This window comes from Meleagris gallopavo, chromosome 8 (assembly GCF_000146605.3).
Source record: "Meleagris gallopavo isolate NT-WF06-2002-E0010 breed Aviagen turkey brand Nicholas breeding stock chromosome 8, Turkey_5.1, whole genome shotgun sequence".
Lineage (NCBI taxonomy): Eukaryota > Metazoa > Chordata > Aves > Galliformes > Phasianidae > Meleagris > Meleagris gallopavo.
This window is the reverse complement of record NC_015018.2, coordinates 5,102,535-5,123,207: the sequence shown is the minus strand read 5'-3', so window position 1 is coordinate 5,123,207 and position 20,673 is coordinate 5,102,535. Positions and strand designations below refer to the sequence as shown.

The window sequence follows — 20,673 nt, the reverse complement described above, 5'->3', positions numbered from 1 at the left end:
CCAGCACTGGGTTTGTGCTTCAGTTTGCTGCTTGGCCCCCACCTGCGCTGTAGTCAGCTGCCCAGGCCAAGGAACCTTACGGAGCTTACTGCCATCCCTGCAGTGAACAGAAGCTCACAGACACGTAGCTGGTATGGCTAAAGCACTGGCCTTTATTCAGGAGCTGTAAGAAACACAGGCTTAGACAAAATGGTGTCTTTTGAGTCTTATTAAGTCTTTAATATTGAAGGATTTATGAAATTTTGTTTTTAATATGATTCAGTCCTATATCCATATTGTGTCTGCCTGCACAACTGAAAGCTGGTTCTCTAGCTCTTGAGCTCTCCTTGTTGCATATTTTGCTTCTCCTTTGAGGATTTCCCATTCCTTTTAAGTGGCACAAAGAGCATTCTTCTGTGACGGCGTGCAGCTGGGCCTGGCAGCCCTTCAACCTGGAGTTTCTTATGTGGGTGTATGTGCACATAAGCTTTTTTTCCTAAATGGGCTAGACCTTCCCTTAGCAGCCACGTGTGGAACTCCTGAGATGTATCCTGAGCATAAAGCTTTCACAGACAAGGACAAATAATTATTTCAGATCTTCTAAGTACAAAAGGAAGACAAAATAGCAGGTGCAGATAACACTTGATAGCTTTGCAAGCAGTCAGAAAGGTTTTCTTTGAGCTGAGGGGGTTAGGCTGATGTCTTGTACTGAGGAACTGGGTGAAAGCAAGGCATGGGCAATCCCAAGCAGGAGAGCATGAGCCTGGTGAAGGGCCAATGCACCCCAACAGCAGGGCTGCTCATGGGGCTCATGAGGTGTGAGGCTGCCCAGTTGTTGGGCTTGTACCTGCTATGCCACTATATCTGGGCAGGGAGAGGGGGATTTACACAGCAGGAAGAGGTGCCTGAGTGGAATGCAATACCAGTGCTAATGACAGAGCACTAAAAATGGCTGTGGTACCTCCCATGTCACTGTGGAGTCTGGCGTGCAGCAGCACAGGCCATTATGCAAGTATACAAAGCTTCATTTAAAGCATACTAATTTTCTAGCTCTACCTCTATGCAGAGAGGCAAAATGTGATAAAACCTAAACTGGAATTGCCCCCTGTCCTTTCTCAGTCCCACGTTAAGTCAGAGGAAACGTAACCTGTGAGCCCTGGATCCTTTTGCTGTCCTGACGTACATAGCCCCACGTGTTTTCAGAAGCAGCTTTTGCTTCATTGAGGAAGTTGACGTTGCTACCTTGTGACTAATGAAATTTCAACCAATTCCCCCTTGTTACCACAACTCATCTGCTGATAGGGAATGCTGAAGTGGGGTTTGCCTTTCTGCTCACTGCTCACACTTTACTGGTGACCGCAGCAACATAAAGCATGAGAAAGATGCTCTCTATAATCCTCCCTTACAGTTTATGCAGTTTTGCTTTGGAGAGCTTGGAGCCACCAAATATGAATGTGTGTGTTAGTGCATGCTGCTACTATTAGATGGCCACTGCTCCCATTTTTTTTCCATGTGAAAACTGCAGCATTCCAAGCTAAATCCCATGCAGAGCTAGCTGCTGCTGTGGTTGTATTTCATAGCTCAACTATGCATCGCACTATATAAAAGCAGGTTAGGAACCACAGCTGTTAACAGCCTTAGAAAGAAAGCTTATTGCAGAGCTCTGCTCTGATGCAAGCAGTTCCAGGCAACAATCCTTGCTGAGCATGCAGAAGTACAACTCCTATTAAAGGTGACCAAAAAATATGGACTGGGAAGAACCCTCAACACCAATGGGGAGGAAACCAGCAGCTCCATCTGAAATTGCATGCACCTTTCCCATGTCCCACCATCAGCACTGCACAGCTGGTGCCCAACTCACCTTTCTGCAGCTGGAAGCAGGACACAGTTTCTTAAGTGGTGCAAACCTAAAGAGTATGTGCTAAAAGGTCCAGCCCTCATACCACAACACCAATACACAACCCGCTCTGAATGAAGTGGAACATAATAAGCTTTAACAAGAAACAGCATTTACAAAGCAGATTGAAAAAAAAATGGTTATCTTTCCTTTATGTTAGACCTAGTTAAATGCTGGCAGAAAGCACCTGCTTTGAGCTGGCAGCCAAGCAAGGTCAATGGAGTGCAACTGTGAAGTCTCCTTCAGGAGAGAGGCTCCTTGACAGAGAGAAAAGCACTGCTACCTTTCTTCTTCTACTTTGTCTCTATTTTTGTGCAGTGTACGATAACTATCAAAAGCTTTACAGGAGGTTATTTATTAAGTAGTATCTCTCTTGGTTGTTGTTTTTTTTCCCTTGCCTTTGTCCTGTCCTGGGCCTGCTTAATTACAAACTTAAGGAATGAGCTGTTGAACAGTAATCTTGATTGCTGATTTGTAATTTACCGTTCCATTTATCTACAAAAAATGCTATCAAGCATTTCACAAACCATTTCACGGTTTCACTTCAATGCTGGTAAAGGCGTAGATTCATCACATCTCTGTTTCACCAGTAACCTATAAGAACTATTTGGGGATTGGGAAGAGAAACTGAATTATTAAAAAACCAGTAAGAGCAAGCAAGAGAAGTACTTGTATTGCTTGGTTTCTAATGGCTGGCTGAGCGAGCTGTAAGGTCCTGGAGCACCAAGGTGCTTATAACCCAATGACAGCTGTCTTGCAATAGTAATTGGTTACTGCCCTCCATCCATACACAACTTCTGTGTTTGTTACAAGTCAGGGAGTGGCACCAGCCCCTGCCCAGCGTGCCTTGCTGTCACCACGCATCAGGGGACAATCAGCCATCCATCACTTCCCCTCACCCAACTGCCTCATGACTCTATCACAATGGGCCTTCAAAGCTCAACTGTAAATGCAAATCACTGGATGCAGGACGTCTTTGTCTCAACAGTAGCAGGAACAGCAAACCATAGAAAAGGTTGCATAAGTACCACCCTTTTTATTAATTACAATATCCCTTTTAACAGCTTACCCTGAGCTGTAAGAGCAACAAGCCCTGCCCTGTGCCAGTTGCTGCTGGAGGCTCCCACCTGCTCTGGCTGCCCAGATGCTGTTGACAGACTTCAGTGAAGGGCTCTATGGACAGAGCCTTTATTGTGCAGCAGCAGCACTCATCTGACCAGACCTGGCAGCACAGCTGGTGCAGTGATGGGACTCAAGCAGGCTGAGTGGCTTTGGCCCAGGGCTGGCTGGTGAGCGTGTCAGGGAGACTGTCGTGGTGGCCGCTCCGCTCACTTGCAGGTCCAACAACTATCAGTGCCTCCAACAAGGCTGGCAGGAAGGAAAGGGCCAATCCAGCCAAACGGCAGCAAGAGGTTCCTCCCAGCACAGCTTCCTTCAGTTTCTCACTAATTGTAAATAGAATAGGAAGGGGCACCAGACAGATCTCGCAGTGACTGGATTGGTGACTGCGCAAGCGTGTCCTCTGCCCGGCGCTGGCTGCCCTGCTCAGAGGGACTGCCGGGCAATGGAGCCCTTCATGTGCTCCCAGTTGTTATACAGAGCGTAGAGGCCAGTGAGAGTCAGACCTGCAATGCCCCCTCGTGCTATCCCACGCACTCCACCTGAAAAAGAAGAAAAGCTCATTAACACCGTTCCACGCAATCAGCAGCAACTCCCAAGAAGTTGTTCACATCTACAACATGTGCTTTTTTGAATAACCTTCCAGAAGGGGTGCCTGTGGAACGCCTGAAACCAACAGCTAAGCTCAGGAGAGGTGGTTGATCACCCCAACCCTACTCCTGCTGGTGTAACTTCTGTCACACTTCTGCTAACATAGCACCACGGCTTTAGAAACCACACAGAACAGTTGAAGTAATGATGACTTTTCCAAAGTCCTACTGTTTCTATTTCATCTTTCCTCAGCAGAGGTTTCCAGGCAAACATGACAACCTCTCGCTTTAAGAGCTCCTCCAGTTAGGGTTTCAGATGGGGAATAACGGTCCTGTATGTCCACCACAGTCACTAGATTTGAATGGAAAAAGGGTAGGATGGCAATAAAGGAACAGGAGTGATGTGTATGTGACCTTGGGAACCAGAGGCTGAAGAGGGCCATCAGACAGAACTTACCACTACTTTTTGGTATACTTTAAACCTTCTGAAAAAAAAAAATAAAATAAACCTTAAAAAAAAAGCAATAACTGTCAAGAACTTCCTAGAGCAATGCATTGAATAATTTCCTCAATTCCTATATTCTTCAGTTTTAAAGTCATTCTGCAATGGCAAAGACTGAGAAGTGCAGACAATAAATGATGCATATGTATGTATAAAGCTACTTAGTTGAACCGGAGGATTCTGTAAGTAAAAACACAGTGCAGGTGTGGCCGCTGCCAGTGCATGGCTGGGATGTGGGAGTCAGTGGCACCACAGCCTCACACACCCCACATGAACTGCAATGTGCAGTGGCAGAAGGGGAGGGAGGCATCTGTCCCTCCGCTGTTACTGAACAGCAGAGTAACAGCAGAACGGTTGTGTTCCTCAGGAGCAGGGAGTGCATTGGTCAAGTTCCCAGAATATCCTCTGACCGCAGGGGAACATCTGAGAGTGTGACTCAACACTGGGGAACTTCAGAGTTTGATTCTGCATTGTTCATCGGTGCCAAACTAAGCATGCAAGATAACACACACCATGGTGGCCAGATGCCATGCGCCCACTTGATAAAGTTCCTCAGGCTCGAAAGGAAGCACATCCCAGTAATCAGCGATGATTATTCTTTTCTTTTACCATTAGGGGCCATAAAGCTGTCTCACAGGAGTGCATTTAGGCTTTTTTAGTTGGGCAGGGAGCTGTTGGCTCCAGCTAGGCTGAGACAGCCCTACATGCGCTGCAAGATCAAACAGATTTCACTGGAGCTGTTAAAGCTGTTCGTGCTGCTGGATATGTGCTGCAACCAGGAAGCTGCAGAGCCAACAGCAGAGCTTGGACTCCGTAACAGAGGTCACATCTGGCTGTGGCTTTCTAGAAACTTCACTGCTGGACTTACTGTGATGACTGGGGGGTTTGGATAGAAACTTGCTGAGGTCGCTGCCCTCGCTGCTCCAAGTAGAGCTCTGAGCTCTGAGTAAGAAAAGCCATTTATGCACCTATGTGCCTAAACCAGGAACCCAAAGGCAGACTTGTGGCTTTGGTAGCTCAGCCTGACCTCGCTGCAAAAAAAGCTTCTCAAAGGAAGGGCTCACAGCTGGGTACACAGCCAGGCACACACAGGCGTCCTGCTGCTGGCTGAAAGCCACACGTATACCATGTGCAAAACCTGCAAAAATACCATTTGCTCATTGCTTTTTTGGGAAAAATGAATTAAACATTAGCCTAATATTCTGCTGCTTATATTAAGTAGCAATTCTTTGTGGAAGAAACCTCCAAAAGAAGGCTCCTAACCATGCAGCTCTACAGAGAAGTGCATGAAACATGGCACATCCCCACAGAAAGTGAGGCGGCATGGGGCTGTGACTGCCCCTATAGGCCCTCCCTTAAGCTCCAAGCCCTATTCTCTTCCTTTCACCTTAAAGTCATATTTTCCTTATAGAAGAAAGGTTGGTTGGAGGCTGATGGAGCCTGATTGTGAGGGAGGTCAGGGTTTTATAGGAGAACTCTTTAATGTGCACAGTGGAGCCATCTTCCAGCATCCATACAGGCTTGGTGCTGCTCCTAACAAAAAACAAGCATTAATACTGTCATGTGCTAAGGCCAGTCAGGAGAGGAGGGAAGCCCTACTTAGAAAGCATCAATCCTACAGGCCTGAAGCATTCTGCAGGTCCTGCACAGAATTTAAGGCCCCTTGGACTTTGCCGAAGATGCATCAAGGGAAGTCTGTTTCATGAGCAAGAAATGATGCAGCTGAAAATGAGTGCCTTACTGAGTTAGTTAAAAAAACACCACCAAAGCAGAAACCACATAAAGAACTTTCCTTTCCATAACTGATTTCCATCTGAGTAGAAGCCTCCAGGTCTGTGGCAGACACTGAACAGCACTGCAAAACGCAGCCGAGTTGCCGGGCAGGAAATGTTAAGCCCTCTGAAAAAATCACCTTGTTTCTTAAATAAACAAAAAAATGGAAAAAACCTCTCCCCTCCCATCTCAGCTGTGTTTCCATGATAGCCAAGTTCTCACCCCTCCTCTGTAATCGCCCTCTGCAGCCCTCAGATACCAACTCTGCCTCAACAAACCCTGCTAGAAACGAGACAGCGGGCCTCCCATCCTGTATGCTGGGCTGAGATAAAGGCCCAGCTGACAGACACTTCTGAGAGCAGGTATTTTGAGATCAGGCAACTTTCAGGATTGACAGCTGAGAAGCTGCTGTGGGTTTCTGAAAAAGCACCTAATGCTCCCTACGTGACAGTGTGGTTAGTTTGGCTTTAGTTGATGATCCTTTTCACCACAGAGTACTGTCCTTTATCTCTGAAACATTTTACATGCATAGCACACTGTGAGATGACTCACTGTATTCTAACAGCAGATGCAGTGAATTTGACTCAGTAGGGAAAAACGTGACCTACACTGTTCAACATGAGGGCAAAATCTTCCATTTCAGACTTTGCTGCCCGCATTTTCAGAATGTATTCTCAGAGCTCTCATTTCCTGGATGTATAAAACAAGAACATTCTATGGTAACATTAGGGATGCCTTAATTGAAAGCCCAGCCCCACCCATTTATGCCCAACAAAAGAACTAATGATTAGTTTTTCCTCTCCCTCTGATATTCAGAGTGGGAACAGCTTCACTTCCTTCAGGGCCTGTAGGAACAAGGTGTTACTTAAATGACCTAAGGACTCGGTTTTTCACATATACAAGGCAACCTCAGCTTTTTAAGAGAATACTGATGTCTAAATACCTGACAGATATGAAGTTTAAAGTTCAGAAGCAAATCATTTACTTGCTTTTCTCTGAATAAAGCAGTGAATTAAGAGACGCCAGAGCCACAGCTGCAGCAGCCTGCTAGCAGTTTTTTCCCCTGCCTCCCCTCCCCAGACAGAAACCAGGGAAAAAAAACACCTGTCTGGCCTAAAGAAAAATAGATTGAATCCAGAAGGAAGACACCTTTATAGCTCACAACGTAATTAGTGAACCCAAGCACCCTTGGCTCCTACCAGTGTAGTTCACAGAACTGATCTTTAGCTCTAGCGGACTTTACTGCCAGCAGTATATTATTCAGCCCTTCCTAATTCATGGCACACTGGTTTCAAGGGTTGTGTTCTGAGATTTCCAGATGACAAGTACCGCCTTTGGTTATTGCTAGCATCCATTTCTCTTCAAACTATTTTATACTAAATTATGTACCAGCTACTGTGCAAAAGGCAAGAGAAGTTCTATCAGGCTCCTATTGTAAACAAAATTAATTCAGCTTGTCCAAAGAGTTTATTCTTGTTCCTATCTCACCTGCTGTACAGTGGAAATAAGTTATCTAACAAGAAGAACATCTACAGCCTGCGTAATGCTCAGGATAAAGGTTATTGAAGTTTTCTGTTTAGTGAACTCTGTAAGGCTACGGTGAGAAACCACTGCCTGTCACCTGGACTCAGACCAAAGGCCCTCTCAGCTCAGTATCTTTTTCCTAACTGATCAATACTTAGTGCAGAGCAATCCAACATTTCTTTGCTCTACGATGTTAGTATGTGTGCTTTGTAACCTTTCAGGACAAAAACACTCATCTAACAGACCTTAACTTCTGCCTTGGTCTGAATCCAAAGAATAAAGAGTACCTAATCAAAAGGAAAAGCCATCTTTCTAGGCTTAGGAAATCAGACTCCCTTTTAGTCAATCCTGTTCCACTTTCTTAAGCTGCTGCACTTTTATTTCATATGCCACTGACACGGGAACACAAAGGGCTTTCTTTCATCCCTCACACCGAATGTTCTGGATGGAATTTAGGCTGAGAGCTTCAGGTGCAGCTTTCATGAAGTGCAAAGTCTGGTGCAGCAAGTTCATACCGAACATGGCTACTTTCAGGCTAAGTGCTGGTAAGTAACCACAGCATTTTACCAGCAAGAAAGTCAGAGACCGCCTTGGACAAATGGATCTGCAAAAGCATGCTGTCTCCAAGCTCCCCAAGTTAGTTCCACTTTCAAACTCTACTCACAGCACCTGCTGACATAACCCATACAGTGCCAAGATGGATTCTACGCTAACGATCCCCTTCTTGCAGCAAACTAACCTACGTGATTGGATGCAAGGAGGTCTGTCAGAACTCCTGGGGACTTAACTGCTTTAGTCACCTGCAATGGGGAATTCTCAACGAGTAACACCACTTCCAACGAACACAGGACAGCAGAATTCCCACAGTCAGCACTAGCAGATTTTAATATTCTTTTTATCTCCTCACACACAAGCTGTGGGTTAAGGAGTCTTGCACAAACCTGCTTGCAAACTGCTGGCTGTAGGGTGTGGGTGCTGTCAAAGCCTTCTGGCTGCAGGCATTCTGGTAATGATTAACACCTTTGCAAAGACAAACTGTGAACACTGGGACCAGTTTGGGGCAACAAACCTCCAAGAAGTCTTCATACTATTTTGTTTCCTGTCCACCTACACTCTCTCAGCAAAGGCCAAATCACCTCAGTTTCAGAAACAGTCTACAGGAAGGCTTTGTACAATACACAAAAGAGCATTTTTCCAGCACAGCAGGATTGCTGATGTGATTGCTCCATCAGTGCCATCCTTAAAAAGGAACCAGAAAGTCAAAACAAAAATACCTGCCTTACTTTAGACTGTTTCTTCTTAAATGCATTTCTCATCTCTTCACAAAAGAGAAATGATAGGAATGGAAAATGTGAGTGCTTGAACAACACTGTCTCTATCAACTCTGCATCCTCCCTTGTGCATTACAGAATGGACTTGATTTGGGAGGGGGTGTCCCTGGGAGTTTCTGACTGCTGTTGAAATGTTAGGGTTTTCACAGAAATGTTTCAGCTTTCAAATTGCCCCTTTTAATGCCAATACAACATGGCATTCCACGTAACATAAAATGATTACAAGCTTAGAGTACATCACAGACCTGAACTGATCCTTTGCATATGATGTAACAGAGGTATTTCAGGGCTTTTGGACGCATGTATTGGTGTTGGGTAAAGGCATAGCTTTTGAGGGAAGCTTTACCATACTGAATGAGGAAGGGTACTCTGTCTTAAGGGGACAGGAAAGGAAGCGTGGGAGAATAAGCAGGAGGAACAGAGCATGAAAGGAAAAAAGGAAAATATTTAACTTCTTCCAACAGATGTGGCCAACATCTTTTTCACTTCCAGAACTAATCCTTAAAAATAAAGGTCTACTGTGCAGCTCACATTGCCTGTGAAAATGTATTTCTTTTAAGTTTCTGTGCAGGAGGTATAGCAGAAATCCAACACTGTGACGAATACACATTTATTCACTACACTTACCTTTATCAGTGTGACTATGACCTCAACAGATCATAGGTTACAAAAGAAAAGTTCCGCTGTGCTCTGGTAATTTTTTTTTTTAGTGTCAGATGACTGCATGGGACCAAAGTAGACACGCATGGTTGCACTGCACCAAGAAAAGATCACACTGAATGCCAGTTCCATACTTCTGAAAGGCATGGGGGAAACTTCTTCTGGAGTGCAAGATGGCAATCGTGGCAGAATAGAATTCTTACATTTCCTGTAGCCTATCCAGCTGTAGATGGCCATCTAGCAGATTCCTCAGGAAGTCCCAATTAAGTAACTGATTGCAAGAGAGCTATATTCTCTAGCAAGGCTAAGTGCACCAGTTGGCATTTCTAAGACTGCTCCAGCCAATGACTGCTGCTTTTAATTAGTCTAAATCAACGGAAAAATAAGGTATCTCAGGCTGCTTTGTTCCATACATAAAGATGATATTCAAGAACATTTCTAAAACACTGAGGCTCAGCAAAATATGCAAAAGTACAGAGGTTAATTACAGAATTATCTCCTCATACAGGTGAATAATACAGCCTAACTTTTATTGAGGTACATAAAACGCCTGTGGTACCCAGTAACTCTCTAAAAATTATGATCCCCTCCAATTGCTGAGCCTGGAATAATAACTTCTGTGTTAGCAGAAGTCTTGCTGATGAAGTTCAGACCTTCTCTTTTGCAAACAACTCAATATTCACCAGCAAACTCACCTTAAACCCATGCTGCTCTAACATTGCTGGTCTTGATCACTGTGCAAAGATGAGAGTCCTACCACAACAGCTGTACAAACACCCACGTGATAGCTTTACAAATATATTAACTTCTTTCTGCATACTTTAACGATACAAATCCATAAAATCTCAGGTTTAGAAAACAATCATAAGGCTTCTTTAAGTGTTCCATTTGAATTCCTGGTTTTCCTCCTCCTCGGATGTGACTTTTGTTTTTTTTTAATTAACCCCCTTTTGGAAAATAATTTTGTCTTAAACTGTTTAAGACTGTGCCAGATGTTTCGTATATGCTCAGAGAAGGCCACGGTCTCTTCCTATTTTAACATTTCTGTTATTTCTTAACCTTAGAAGCTGACAGCATCATTTTTTTCCTTTTTGGTATAAGTAAACAATTTCAATTAGCTGAAAAAAGATACGCAACTTCACCAGATCTCACAGGTAGCTGAGACATAACCCACAAACTGTTTTTCACACAATTAAGACTGCTGAAGGGAAACTTGCATTTAAAAAGGTAAATAACATTTCCAGCAAAATTAAGCTGCATTTTTTCCAACTTGCAAAGGTCTAACAATAACCATGAGAGCCAAATTATGTTTGTTACATACATATGCCAAATAAACAGCCTAATGTTTACTCAGCTTTACAATGAGATCATCTAAAGAGTACCCAGCTTGTTCTTGGCTGTGCTCTTCAGGTATAGCAGGAATAAAAACAACACTCCCACAAGTCTGCTAGTGGATGCAAGGAAATGAGAATCTCCTTCCACAGTGAAGGAAAGGTTGGAGATGAGAGGTGAGAAATACACCCTGACTGCTTCAAGATGAAGCTTATTGCAAGTCACTCATAAGACAGCTGCAACTGCAAAAAGCTATGTTCCAGTTCTATGCCTAATATACCATTTTTATACTCTCAATTATTGGAGCAGGACAGTATTTAGAAAAAGGAGCAAGTCCTAATAACTAGAAGAAAGAATGAGAGGAGAAGTAAAAACATTTTGTCACTCTACCAGTGCTTTTGTATAGCATTCCTGTCAAGGTTCCAGCAGCTATGGTATTCAGGTCATCTTCTGCACCTCGTGTTTTTTCAATGATGACTCCAAAAGCACTGTACAGCAGAGCTGGGAAGGAAGAGTATTAAAAAATTCAAGTTAAAATTCCCACTGTCTAAGACACCACACTCAGAATCAAGGCTCAGCGTAACTAGTAAGATTGTGCACAGCTTTTCTATCTTTGGTGTTTATTCCAGCCCTAATAATTTTACAGATGACCTTTTGCTAGCCATAGTTTGGTCATAAAGTAGCATTACTTGTGATATCTGTACTATCTGAAGACATGACAAACAGATGATATGAAGCAGTGGCTGAGGCTTAGGCCTGTTTTGTAGTTCAAATTTGTTTAAAAGCTTTCCAAGATTTAACTTTGTAATGTCAGGCTTTATATTGCCCTCTGGAGATGGCACAAAACTAATCAGCTCAACACTTTCTAGATAACAGACCAAATTGTTGTCCACAAATCACCAAGATTTAATGCCAGTTGTTTAGGTGTAGCATTCAGAACATTTTTCCTGCAAAAATGCTTGGGATTTGACATATACGACTGCTTCATCTCTGCCTCATAGGAGAACTTTGTCCCCAGACTTTGGAGAAGTCTGTCAACTATTCAGAGAAGAGAAATGTGTGAACTTTCAATATGTATGCATATACAGCTTAAACTTTCTGTACAAAGGAGAAGCCCTCCCAAACCCACCCCAAGGAGTCTGATGGTCTAATCACATTTCAGGCTCAGGACAGGAGAGTATGTCATGGGCTTCAAGTGGTGACAACATTGTGTCACTTTCATCTTTCATCTGCTAAGAGTTAAAATCTTTATTTCTGCTACAAGCAGCCATATTAAAGTTGATGAGACAAGCAATAACACCTTTTTCCAGACAGGCAATGGTGGTTTTCACTGTCTTAATTGCATGTTGTATGAACAGTAAGGGGAAGGAAGAGCTACATTCAACACATTCTTTTAAATAAAGATGTTGCTGCCTCCGTTTAGGAACAGAATGACAGAAATTGTCTGTAGCAACAAAAAGAATCTGATACACAGAAATGCTGACAAGTGAAATAAAATGCAAAAATTCTTTAGCTTCTTTCAATGATTTTCTCCAGTACTTAGGATGATGCAGAGCTAATACCAGCCTCCCAGACATAAAGTTCTGCTTTACTCTGTGACTCGTGAAGTCATACTTTGTAACAAAAGAAACAATTTGTTACTGGAATGCACAAACATTTTCTTGAGTAATCTTTCTTCAAACACAGCTGAAAAATCCTGTTAATGTGTCACTTACCTTCGGACCTTGAACTGCAGTGTTCCTGCATCCCATTTTCCAGAAATGTTTTGATTAGAGCTGGAATAGAAAATACCACTCCCCCAGCACCCCCACCACCACCACCACACACAAAAAAGAAAAAATCCTAGGCAAATGCTTCCATTTTTGAAAATTGTCATACTCAGTTATTTGGAATCCCATGGTCTCTACATTATGTCTCAAAAGTTGATGATTAAGTTAACTGGCAAGCTAATCTACTCTTCAGAAATAAGACTGAAATAAAATGTAATAAATGCAATTTAGCCTATGCTTTGCATTTTTTAAAAAATTATGATATAAAATACTGTAAGGTTGTAACACTACATAGTTTGTTTTACATACTGATCATTTATCTCCCATTATCACTTTGTGGGGCATTGAGTTCCATCACTGGTCAATTTCAAAACAACATCTTTTCATCATTTCTCCACTTCTCACAGAAATTTCTTACTGTGAGGATGCTGAGCACTGCAACAGGTTGCCCAGTGAGGTTGTGGATGCCCTCTCCCTGGAAGCATTCAAGGCCTGGCTGGATGGAACTGTGAGCAACTTGGGCTAGAGTGAAGCGTCCCTGCCTATAGCAGAGGGTTGGAATCAGATGATCTTACAGGTCCCTTCCAACCCAAACCATTCTATGATTCTATGACCCTCCTTTCAGAGTAACCGTTTATTCTTTTTCTGACTGGGAGGTGGGATGAGAACACCAGCCAAAGAGCTTATATTTTCCAGGACTTCAGTTATTCCATCGACATTCATGAAGTTCCCATACATCGTTTTTCTGAAGCAATTATTTTTTCTGTTTCCCTCACTCAGTTTACAGAAGTTCTCCCATCAGGCTTTTGATAATTTTCTTTGCTCTTTTTCTAATCTGTACTAGTTATAAGCAATGTCTAGACCTGAAGTTGGTATCACATGCAATTTTTCTACCCAAGCTAACACCATAAAACTACAGACTTTTTCAGTGGCTACCACATTTCTTCCGCAGAAACGTTTTCATTTTTGCCTGGAGACAGACATCAGGGAATGGCTCATATAACCAAAATCTCTTTTTAGGTTGTTATTTCTTTCAAAAGGATCCAAATCGTACTTTTTGCCTTAAGTTGTAGAATTAACTAGAATTTCCTAACCATTAAGTATTAACTTTAATTTTTTGTCTGTTCCTTTTATTCCATAGCTAGATTTCTTGTTTCTCGTGCACTAGGAATACTATTCATTAATTAGAGGCTTCTGACTACTTCCTCTTAAAATTCAATTTTGGCCTTTCTGCTGAAATACTCTCAAATTCCAAAGAAGCAGATGCAATTGTTCCTGGTGGATGTCAAAATGAAAATGTAGAAGGATATTTTCTCCTTGACATAGGTACATACTTATAAATTGTCTTCTCTAAAAATGACAAGTTCACTTACCCAGAGATCCCAGAGTGTTAGCCCATAATGCTCCTTGCCTTGTCACCATATTTAGAATTCTGTAAAGAAGTTAAAAAGATATTAAAAGCTTTAGTGCTCTACGAAGGCTTTACAGTCAGGCATTATTCTAAGCCTGAGAATTAATGCTATTGGATTTATGATAGCAGGTATGAAGTGTTTATACTACACGTTTATTGCTGAAACTGGAATAACTAAAAAAGCCTTCTAAAATAGAACAGTCAGGAAAAGCACACAACCTGGCAATACATAATCTCCTCCATCATGCATATTCCAAAGAGCAGGGCATGCACTCCTAAAGGCAAATATTTATTTCTGCCTAGTCTTAAGAAAATCTGTCTTTCGAGACAGACTCGCGCCATATCAGGATCTGAATCTCTTCCCTTTAAATGACTTCTTAAACCTACTAATTTGTTTGTAACACAGCTTTTCGTATCACTAGCGAGAACGATTGATACAACTGAGTTGTTTTAACTGTAGCATCTCCAAGAAAGCCAGAGTGCTCTTTTAGAAGGTGCAAGCAAAACAGAGATCATGTGTCAGAGAGCATGGTGACACCTAAATGAGTGAGATGGGAATGAAACACAAGTCTGAATAAACTTTTATCAGTGGGAAAGAGGAAATCCTGTATTTCCATTTGTGAAAAGGAGCACACAGCAAAAGTAAGGCACCCTAAATATTTCTGCATGTATGCTTCCGGACTAGTACTGAAGAGCAAAATGAAACCCTTAGCACACTCTCAGGGAAGCACCACGTCACTTCTTCTTGGCATCAGCTGTCACCAGAACGGTGACAACAGCCAGAAGAGATGACTGATTTTTATCTCCCAGCAGTGTAACACCGCCACAGGCACAGTATTGCCCTGGACAGCTGACTACCACTGGAGCTGAGTTCATCACTTAACGCAGTGAAAATGTTACACGTTGTATTCCTTCTCATTTGAGTTCATTTAATTTCATTTCTTACTACTTTTCCTCTTTCCTAACTAGGAGAGGAAAAGAGGCTATTTCTGAGCATGGTTATATAATAAACTTCATTTTGAAGTGAGGAAAACACCGAAGAGACCAGGGTATTGACAGTCTCCTTCTCAAATCAAACCCCAGCCCCATTTTGTCAATATTCCATCAAGTCAGAACTGATGAGAAAATTATTATTTTAACACATGAAATACCACAAGATATCTGAAGGCAAATAGCAGCAAAATTCGTATTTTAAAAAGTGTATATTCAGGATGAATTTAAAGGAGATATAGATAAACATTTCTCTTCCTTGCCTTTGATTAGGAAAAGGCCGAAACTAATACATTAATTCAAGGTGATGACGATCCTCAACATGCCTTTTCCCTTGGAGGGCAAGGATAACGGAGCAGCAGCGTGTGCAATGACTGCCACCTGCTGGGCTGGACCCATCAAAATCTGCATGAAAACATGTATTTGTCTAAGCTCATTATGAATGCATAAAGTACAATTTTGTTCATCTATGGAAGAGTCGTAATTCTCATGGGAAGTATTCTGGTTTTATCTTTTACACTACAAATGGTAAAGAAGGGGATGGAAAATACAGAAACTGTTTTAAAAGGAGAAGAGTCTGTACAAACTGGACTGTGAAATAACAGCACATCGCTTCTATAAAATTCCCTTTTTCCAAAGTAGTTCAGAAGAATGAAAATAGTCTCCCTCAGTTATTTCGCTCTTCTGGTTTGCGATGTCTCCTTCAAAGGCACTTATGTTCTCTTATAGTGGTGTCTAAACTATCAAAAATTATGTAAGTGTACTGCATCCTTTCAAACAACGAGATAAGGTATCAGCTTGGGAATGCTGGGGATACTCATAGATGCTGTAATCCAGAAAATCTTATACTTTGTGTAGGGGAACTGTTAGGTCATGACTTGAACTAGTGATTGAGCACCTGGTGAAGGGGTGTTGCTGTCCTGGGAAGTATAGGCAAATTGTTTCCACCTGTGCTCCCCACTTGACCAGAAGGGGTGGACTCAGAGTGGAGCCACTCTGGGCTCATATAAGAGCCAGCCACTATATGGAGGGCATCTTTTTGGTCTAGGCTGGTTCCTAAGGAGAAGTACTGCACAGCCAGAGAGCCCCTTCACCAGCTGAGTGAGTTGTGCTCTTTTTCAATACAACTATTAGACAACTATTAGTTTACCTGCAACTACTTTGCCTGCTATTGCCAACAGTCTGTCAGAAGCAATTTTGCTTCTTGGTGAGCAAAATATTTGGTGTAATTAGCAGAATTCTGGGTAAAGCATCTACAACTCAAAGACAGAAATGGTATTCTAAAGGCTGCTCTAAAGACTGGTTAACTTGTCCCTTCAGTGGTGGATTAGATGACTTCATGAGATGCTGAGTGTTTTAAATGAGAAATGCAGAGATGGTCAACCCAGTGTCCTGTTTATATTACAGACATCTTGGGTCTTCCTTTTTAGAATCCACATTAGGGGAGTGATGCATGCTTGCAACCCCAAGTTAGGATGCTGTATAATCTTCTGCTCCCTGCCCCTGAAGACCTTGTGCCAGGGACCCATGAGGTAAAGTGGCCTTGAAAGATGCAGATAAGACCAGCTTGGCTTGCTTGTACTGCAGGGGAGGTTACTAGAAGAGGGGGGAATCAGTAACTTTGCAAGTAATTGGTACATGTATCCCAGAAATTATAATCCAAATCCCGATTTTCATTGTGAAGGGAACGCAGATAGTGTTGCTTAAGCAGGTCAGAACAACCCCAGTTCTGGTGCCTGACATAATCACCTAACCATCAATATTGGGCAGAAAAGCGAAGTATAAATGACTTCAGCATGTCCCTGTTCTGGCAGAAATACTACCTCAGGACTGTAATATGGCACATATTTTACCTTGGAGGATGGACTTTGCTTGTTCTGGTACTGGTGAAGTAGTTGTTTTACTCTCCCTGAGATGTATGACCTGTAAGACCCCAGGAGGAGCAATGCTGCTCAACTGTGACGTGCTCTAATGTCATTGAAGAGTCCTAGTAATGTTCTCTTCAATAGCATCTGGTAGTGGACTTTATTGAAGAAAAGAACACCTGGACACTTGGAAAAATCACACAACGTGTATGATTCTGCAACAGCTACAAACCTCATGTGTGTGATCCTGCAACAACTATGAAGCCTGCTTGCACAAGTGAATCTCTTTACTGACTTATGCCCATTCCAGATGGGAATTATTGACTGTATAAATTGTGATCCCAATACATGAGCTTATCTCCAAATGCACCTGTAGGGGAACTGTTAGGTCATGGCCTGAGCTGATGATTGAGCACCTGGTGAAGGGGTGTGGCTGGCCCATGGAGCACAGCTGCAGACAATTTACCTGTGCTTCTCACATGACTGCAAGGGGTGTACTGTGGGTCCACTTCCTTGGGCTCATTTAAGAGCCAGCCTCTGCAGGGAGAACCTCTCCTAGACAATAGCTGCTTCCTTGAAAGGAGTGTTCCACAGCCAGAGATCCTCATCACCAGTTGGGTGAGTCAAACATTTTTTCCTGCATATGACTATTGGTATTCCCCAATAATACTTTGCTGGGTATTGCAAAGAACTTGTCAGAAGCAATTTTGCTGCTTTGTAGGGCCCCAGTCACTGTTCATGATGTGAAAGGGTAGGATGTAGGCAAACTGGTAGGTCAAGGTTTGAACTGGAGATTGAGTACCTGGTGAAGGGCTGTAGCTGCCCAGGGAGCACAGGCAAATTGTGCACACCTGTGTTCCCCATGCCACCTGGGCTCATGTAAGGGCCAGCCACTGTACAGAGAGCACCTCTTGGGCTTAAGCTGGTTTCTAAGAAGTGCTACATAACCAGAGATCCCCTTCACCAGTCGAATGAGTACCATTCTTTTTCTATATGGTTATTAAACTACCTGCAAATACTTTGCCTGGTATTGCCAAGAATATGTCAGAAGTCATTTTGCTTCTTGGTGAGCAGAACATCATACAATGCTTGCTCAGCAGCATGCAAATCCAAGCAAGCACATCTTCTGCTTTCTAATTTCCTTCCAGTTCTGATAAGTTCAGGAATGCAGAGAGAACTTGCTCTCAGATAAGTAAGGGAAAAAAAACAGCTCTAAACAAATTGCTTCTTTCGGGAATACTTCAACAAATACAATCACTGCCTTGACTTTGAAATAAATTTCTATAAATAATAAAGCTGTAACTTAGTCTCTCAGATATTTAAGAGAAGTCAGAAGACATAATTGTCACTAAATGAAAAATGAAGGTATTGAACCGAACATCTTTAATCTAAAAACACCTCATAACTCAATGTTGACAAATTTGGACTCCAATTCGTCTCTACTAAAGACACAGATACATTTAGTTTTGCAGTATGTTTGGAGCTAATTTTGTTCTATCCTGAAAAAAACTTGTTACTAAGCTGAACTTCTGCAGTCAAGCACTTACTGTACATTTCTAGGTTTTGACCATGCCATGTTCTGAGTCTCCTTCAAGCCAAGTCGCAAGCCATTCAGCGCACCAAATGCTGCCCCTGGTTAGCAGGAAGAAGAACAAACACTAGAAGTAGGCACTGAGAAAACTCAAAGTGTACAGCCTGTAGTTAAATAGCTGTTTATATAAGACTACAGGTAAAGGCTGTTGTAAAAGCAGGAAAAAGTGAAAATATGACACCTACCTGTCATACAACATCCTCCAATGGTGAAAAAGGCTAGCTCAAATCTGCCCCGAGTTTTGTTGGCTCCTGTGGGTAGGATAAACTCATCTGTATCCTGGAGGGAAAAAAAAAAAGCACAAATTTAAATCAGATACACTTGGAAGATACAAAATGTAGACCACACTTGCTTCTTTAAACCATGCAGTGAATTAAAGCAAGAACAGATGTAAGCAGTGTTTCTGGATATGTTACCTACAGCAGTTTTATATGGAATATAGTTGTATATTTCAATAAGAATGGAAAAATACTTCAAAACCATTAAATGATTTGGGTGCTTTTTGTTTTCCAACTATCCTAATTCTCTATAAATAATACCAAGCAGCCAATCACAGAATGGCTTGGGTTGGAATGATCATGAATCTCCAACCCCCCTGCCACATGCAGGACCACCAACCTCCCCATTTAATACTAGACCAGGCTGCCCAGGGCCCCATCCAATCTGGCCTTGAACACCTCTAGGGACTGGTAGGCTGTTCCAGCACCTCACCACTTTCATAGCAAAGAACCAAGCCAAGGAATCTTATTATGTGGTCTTAGCAACTATTTTTTCTGTATCCTTAAGGAGGCCACAAGAGACCTGCTGTCATTTAAAGGTTTTTTTTTTTTTTCAGGTTGTGTAGTGCTGTTCCTCGCTGAGCAACCTATACAGATGTAGAAATGCATTAAGGTTTCCCACTACTTTGATGCTAATGGAAGTTCTGTGTGTATTAAGTATTTTGCTGCACTCAAGCGACCAATCCTTAAGATGTGGGGAGAGGAGGAACATGGAATGCATTCGAAATAGCGATGTCATGCATAAAAAATGTGAGGCTGGTAGTTTTTACAGTTGTATGCCCTTATCCCACAGAAGCTGACTTGTATTCTTATAAGTCAGATAAATTTGAAAAGATGATGAGCTAGAGAAACCTGCTGAAAAGCAGCACATGGTAGAGGTAAGGTCAGCCAAAGCACTTTAACTTTTTATTATGAGACACTGAAAAGATGCATAAGATTCTCAACAAAAATGCCGACTTTCCCAGGGAGGACTATTCACTCCATGTTCAGAAAGTATATGAATGCTCTTTAAATACAAGGTTACTTTGGAGGGTATTTTGGGAAGAGGTTTAAGTAACTACTTAATATTTTCGAATACTCAGCGACAGCAGGCAAGATAACTGTGCCAGGGAATCCACTTAGGCAGAGGCATATCCCTTGTTTCCTACAATTATAGGCTTGTTGTGTTGTAACCTTAACTGCAGCAGCACAGAGTGAAAGAGGAACAGAAACAGCAGCTCCTTAACTTTGTTCAGAGCTTTCCACTTTTGCACCATGAATCAAAAGCACACATTAGTAGATGCTATATGTCTGGTGACCTTCAGCACTACTTCTGCAAGGTGTAATGATCACAGACAATATAAGCCATATATAAATAAAGGAAAAAATAGCATGCGTCCTTACTGGATTAACTTGAATCTTTTCACTCTTTTGTTTATACTAGTGGAAAAGCATTACAGAGTTTTAATTAATTTGTTTTTCTTACAACGTAGTGGTCTATGATGTTAGCTAACATGAAGATGTGTTAGGAAACAAGCATGCTAGCCATTCCTGACAGACGTGGGGGATGTGCCAAGTGCCCAGATGTGAGAGAGCTGGCCATGTGCCTGGTGGTAGGGAAAGGAGGCATAAGAACTCCTTCCACTACTGGCACATGGACACAGTATCCTTGCTGATTTTGGAACTGGTTTCGTAACAGAAACCATTGCACTGTGCGCTCGTATCAGACTTGGAACTGACCCCCATTTGCCACGTGGGGGCCGTAGGCACTACACTGCCCTGCGGGGATTCTGAGGCCTTGCAGCACGGCCACAAGATCCTCAATGCAAAGAAACAAGCGTCCATCTCACCTGTACGAGGTACTTGGGGTCCAAGCTCAAATACGGTGACAGAGGGCTCATTCCCGTTACTGGGGACAAAGACAAAAAGACCGCGATGACACAGCTGCGTGCGGCGGCCCCACACGTAGGGAGCTAACGGAACGGCCCTCGTTCGCGGGCGCAGCGACGAGCATCGAGCCTAGGGGCGGCCGCAGAGCGGCACGAAGCAGGTACCGCTGACCTCACCGCGGGCCCGGCGCTTC

At 42.6% G+C, this 20,673-nt stretch overlaps 1 protein-coding gene and 1 non-coding gene across 2 annotated transcripts in view; both read right to left on the bottom strand.

Moving 5' to 3' along the window:
• Positions 1–132: 132 nt before the first annotated feature.
• Positions 133–20,673, bottom strand: part of LOC100543412 (mitochondrial import inner membrane translocase subunit Tim23) — a 21,124-nt gene continuing 583 nt past the window's right edge. Inside the window, exons 2-7 of the mRNA XM_003207818.4 lie at positions 20,441–20,563; positions 18,519–18,612; positions 18,290–18,374; positions 13,850–13,908; positions 11,098–11,208; positions 133–3,537 (exon numbers count right to left, since the gene is read on the bottom strand). Coding sequence (XP_003207866.3) covers positions 3,422–3,537; positions 11,098–11,208; positions 13,850–13,908; positions 18,290–18,374; positions 18,519–18,612; positions 20,441–20,563 — 588 coding nt within the window. The 3' untranslated portion in view covers positions 133–3,421. The remainder of the gene's footprint in view (positions 3,538–11,097; positions 11,209–13,849; positions 13,909–18,289; positions 18,375–18,518; positions 18,613–20,440; positions 20,564–20,673) is intronic.
• On the bottom strand, positions 14,553–14,752 carry LOC116216917. The gene has a single exon (XR_004160588.1). It is a non-coding gene; the product is annotated as a small nucleolar RNA SNORA74 (small nucleolar RNA).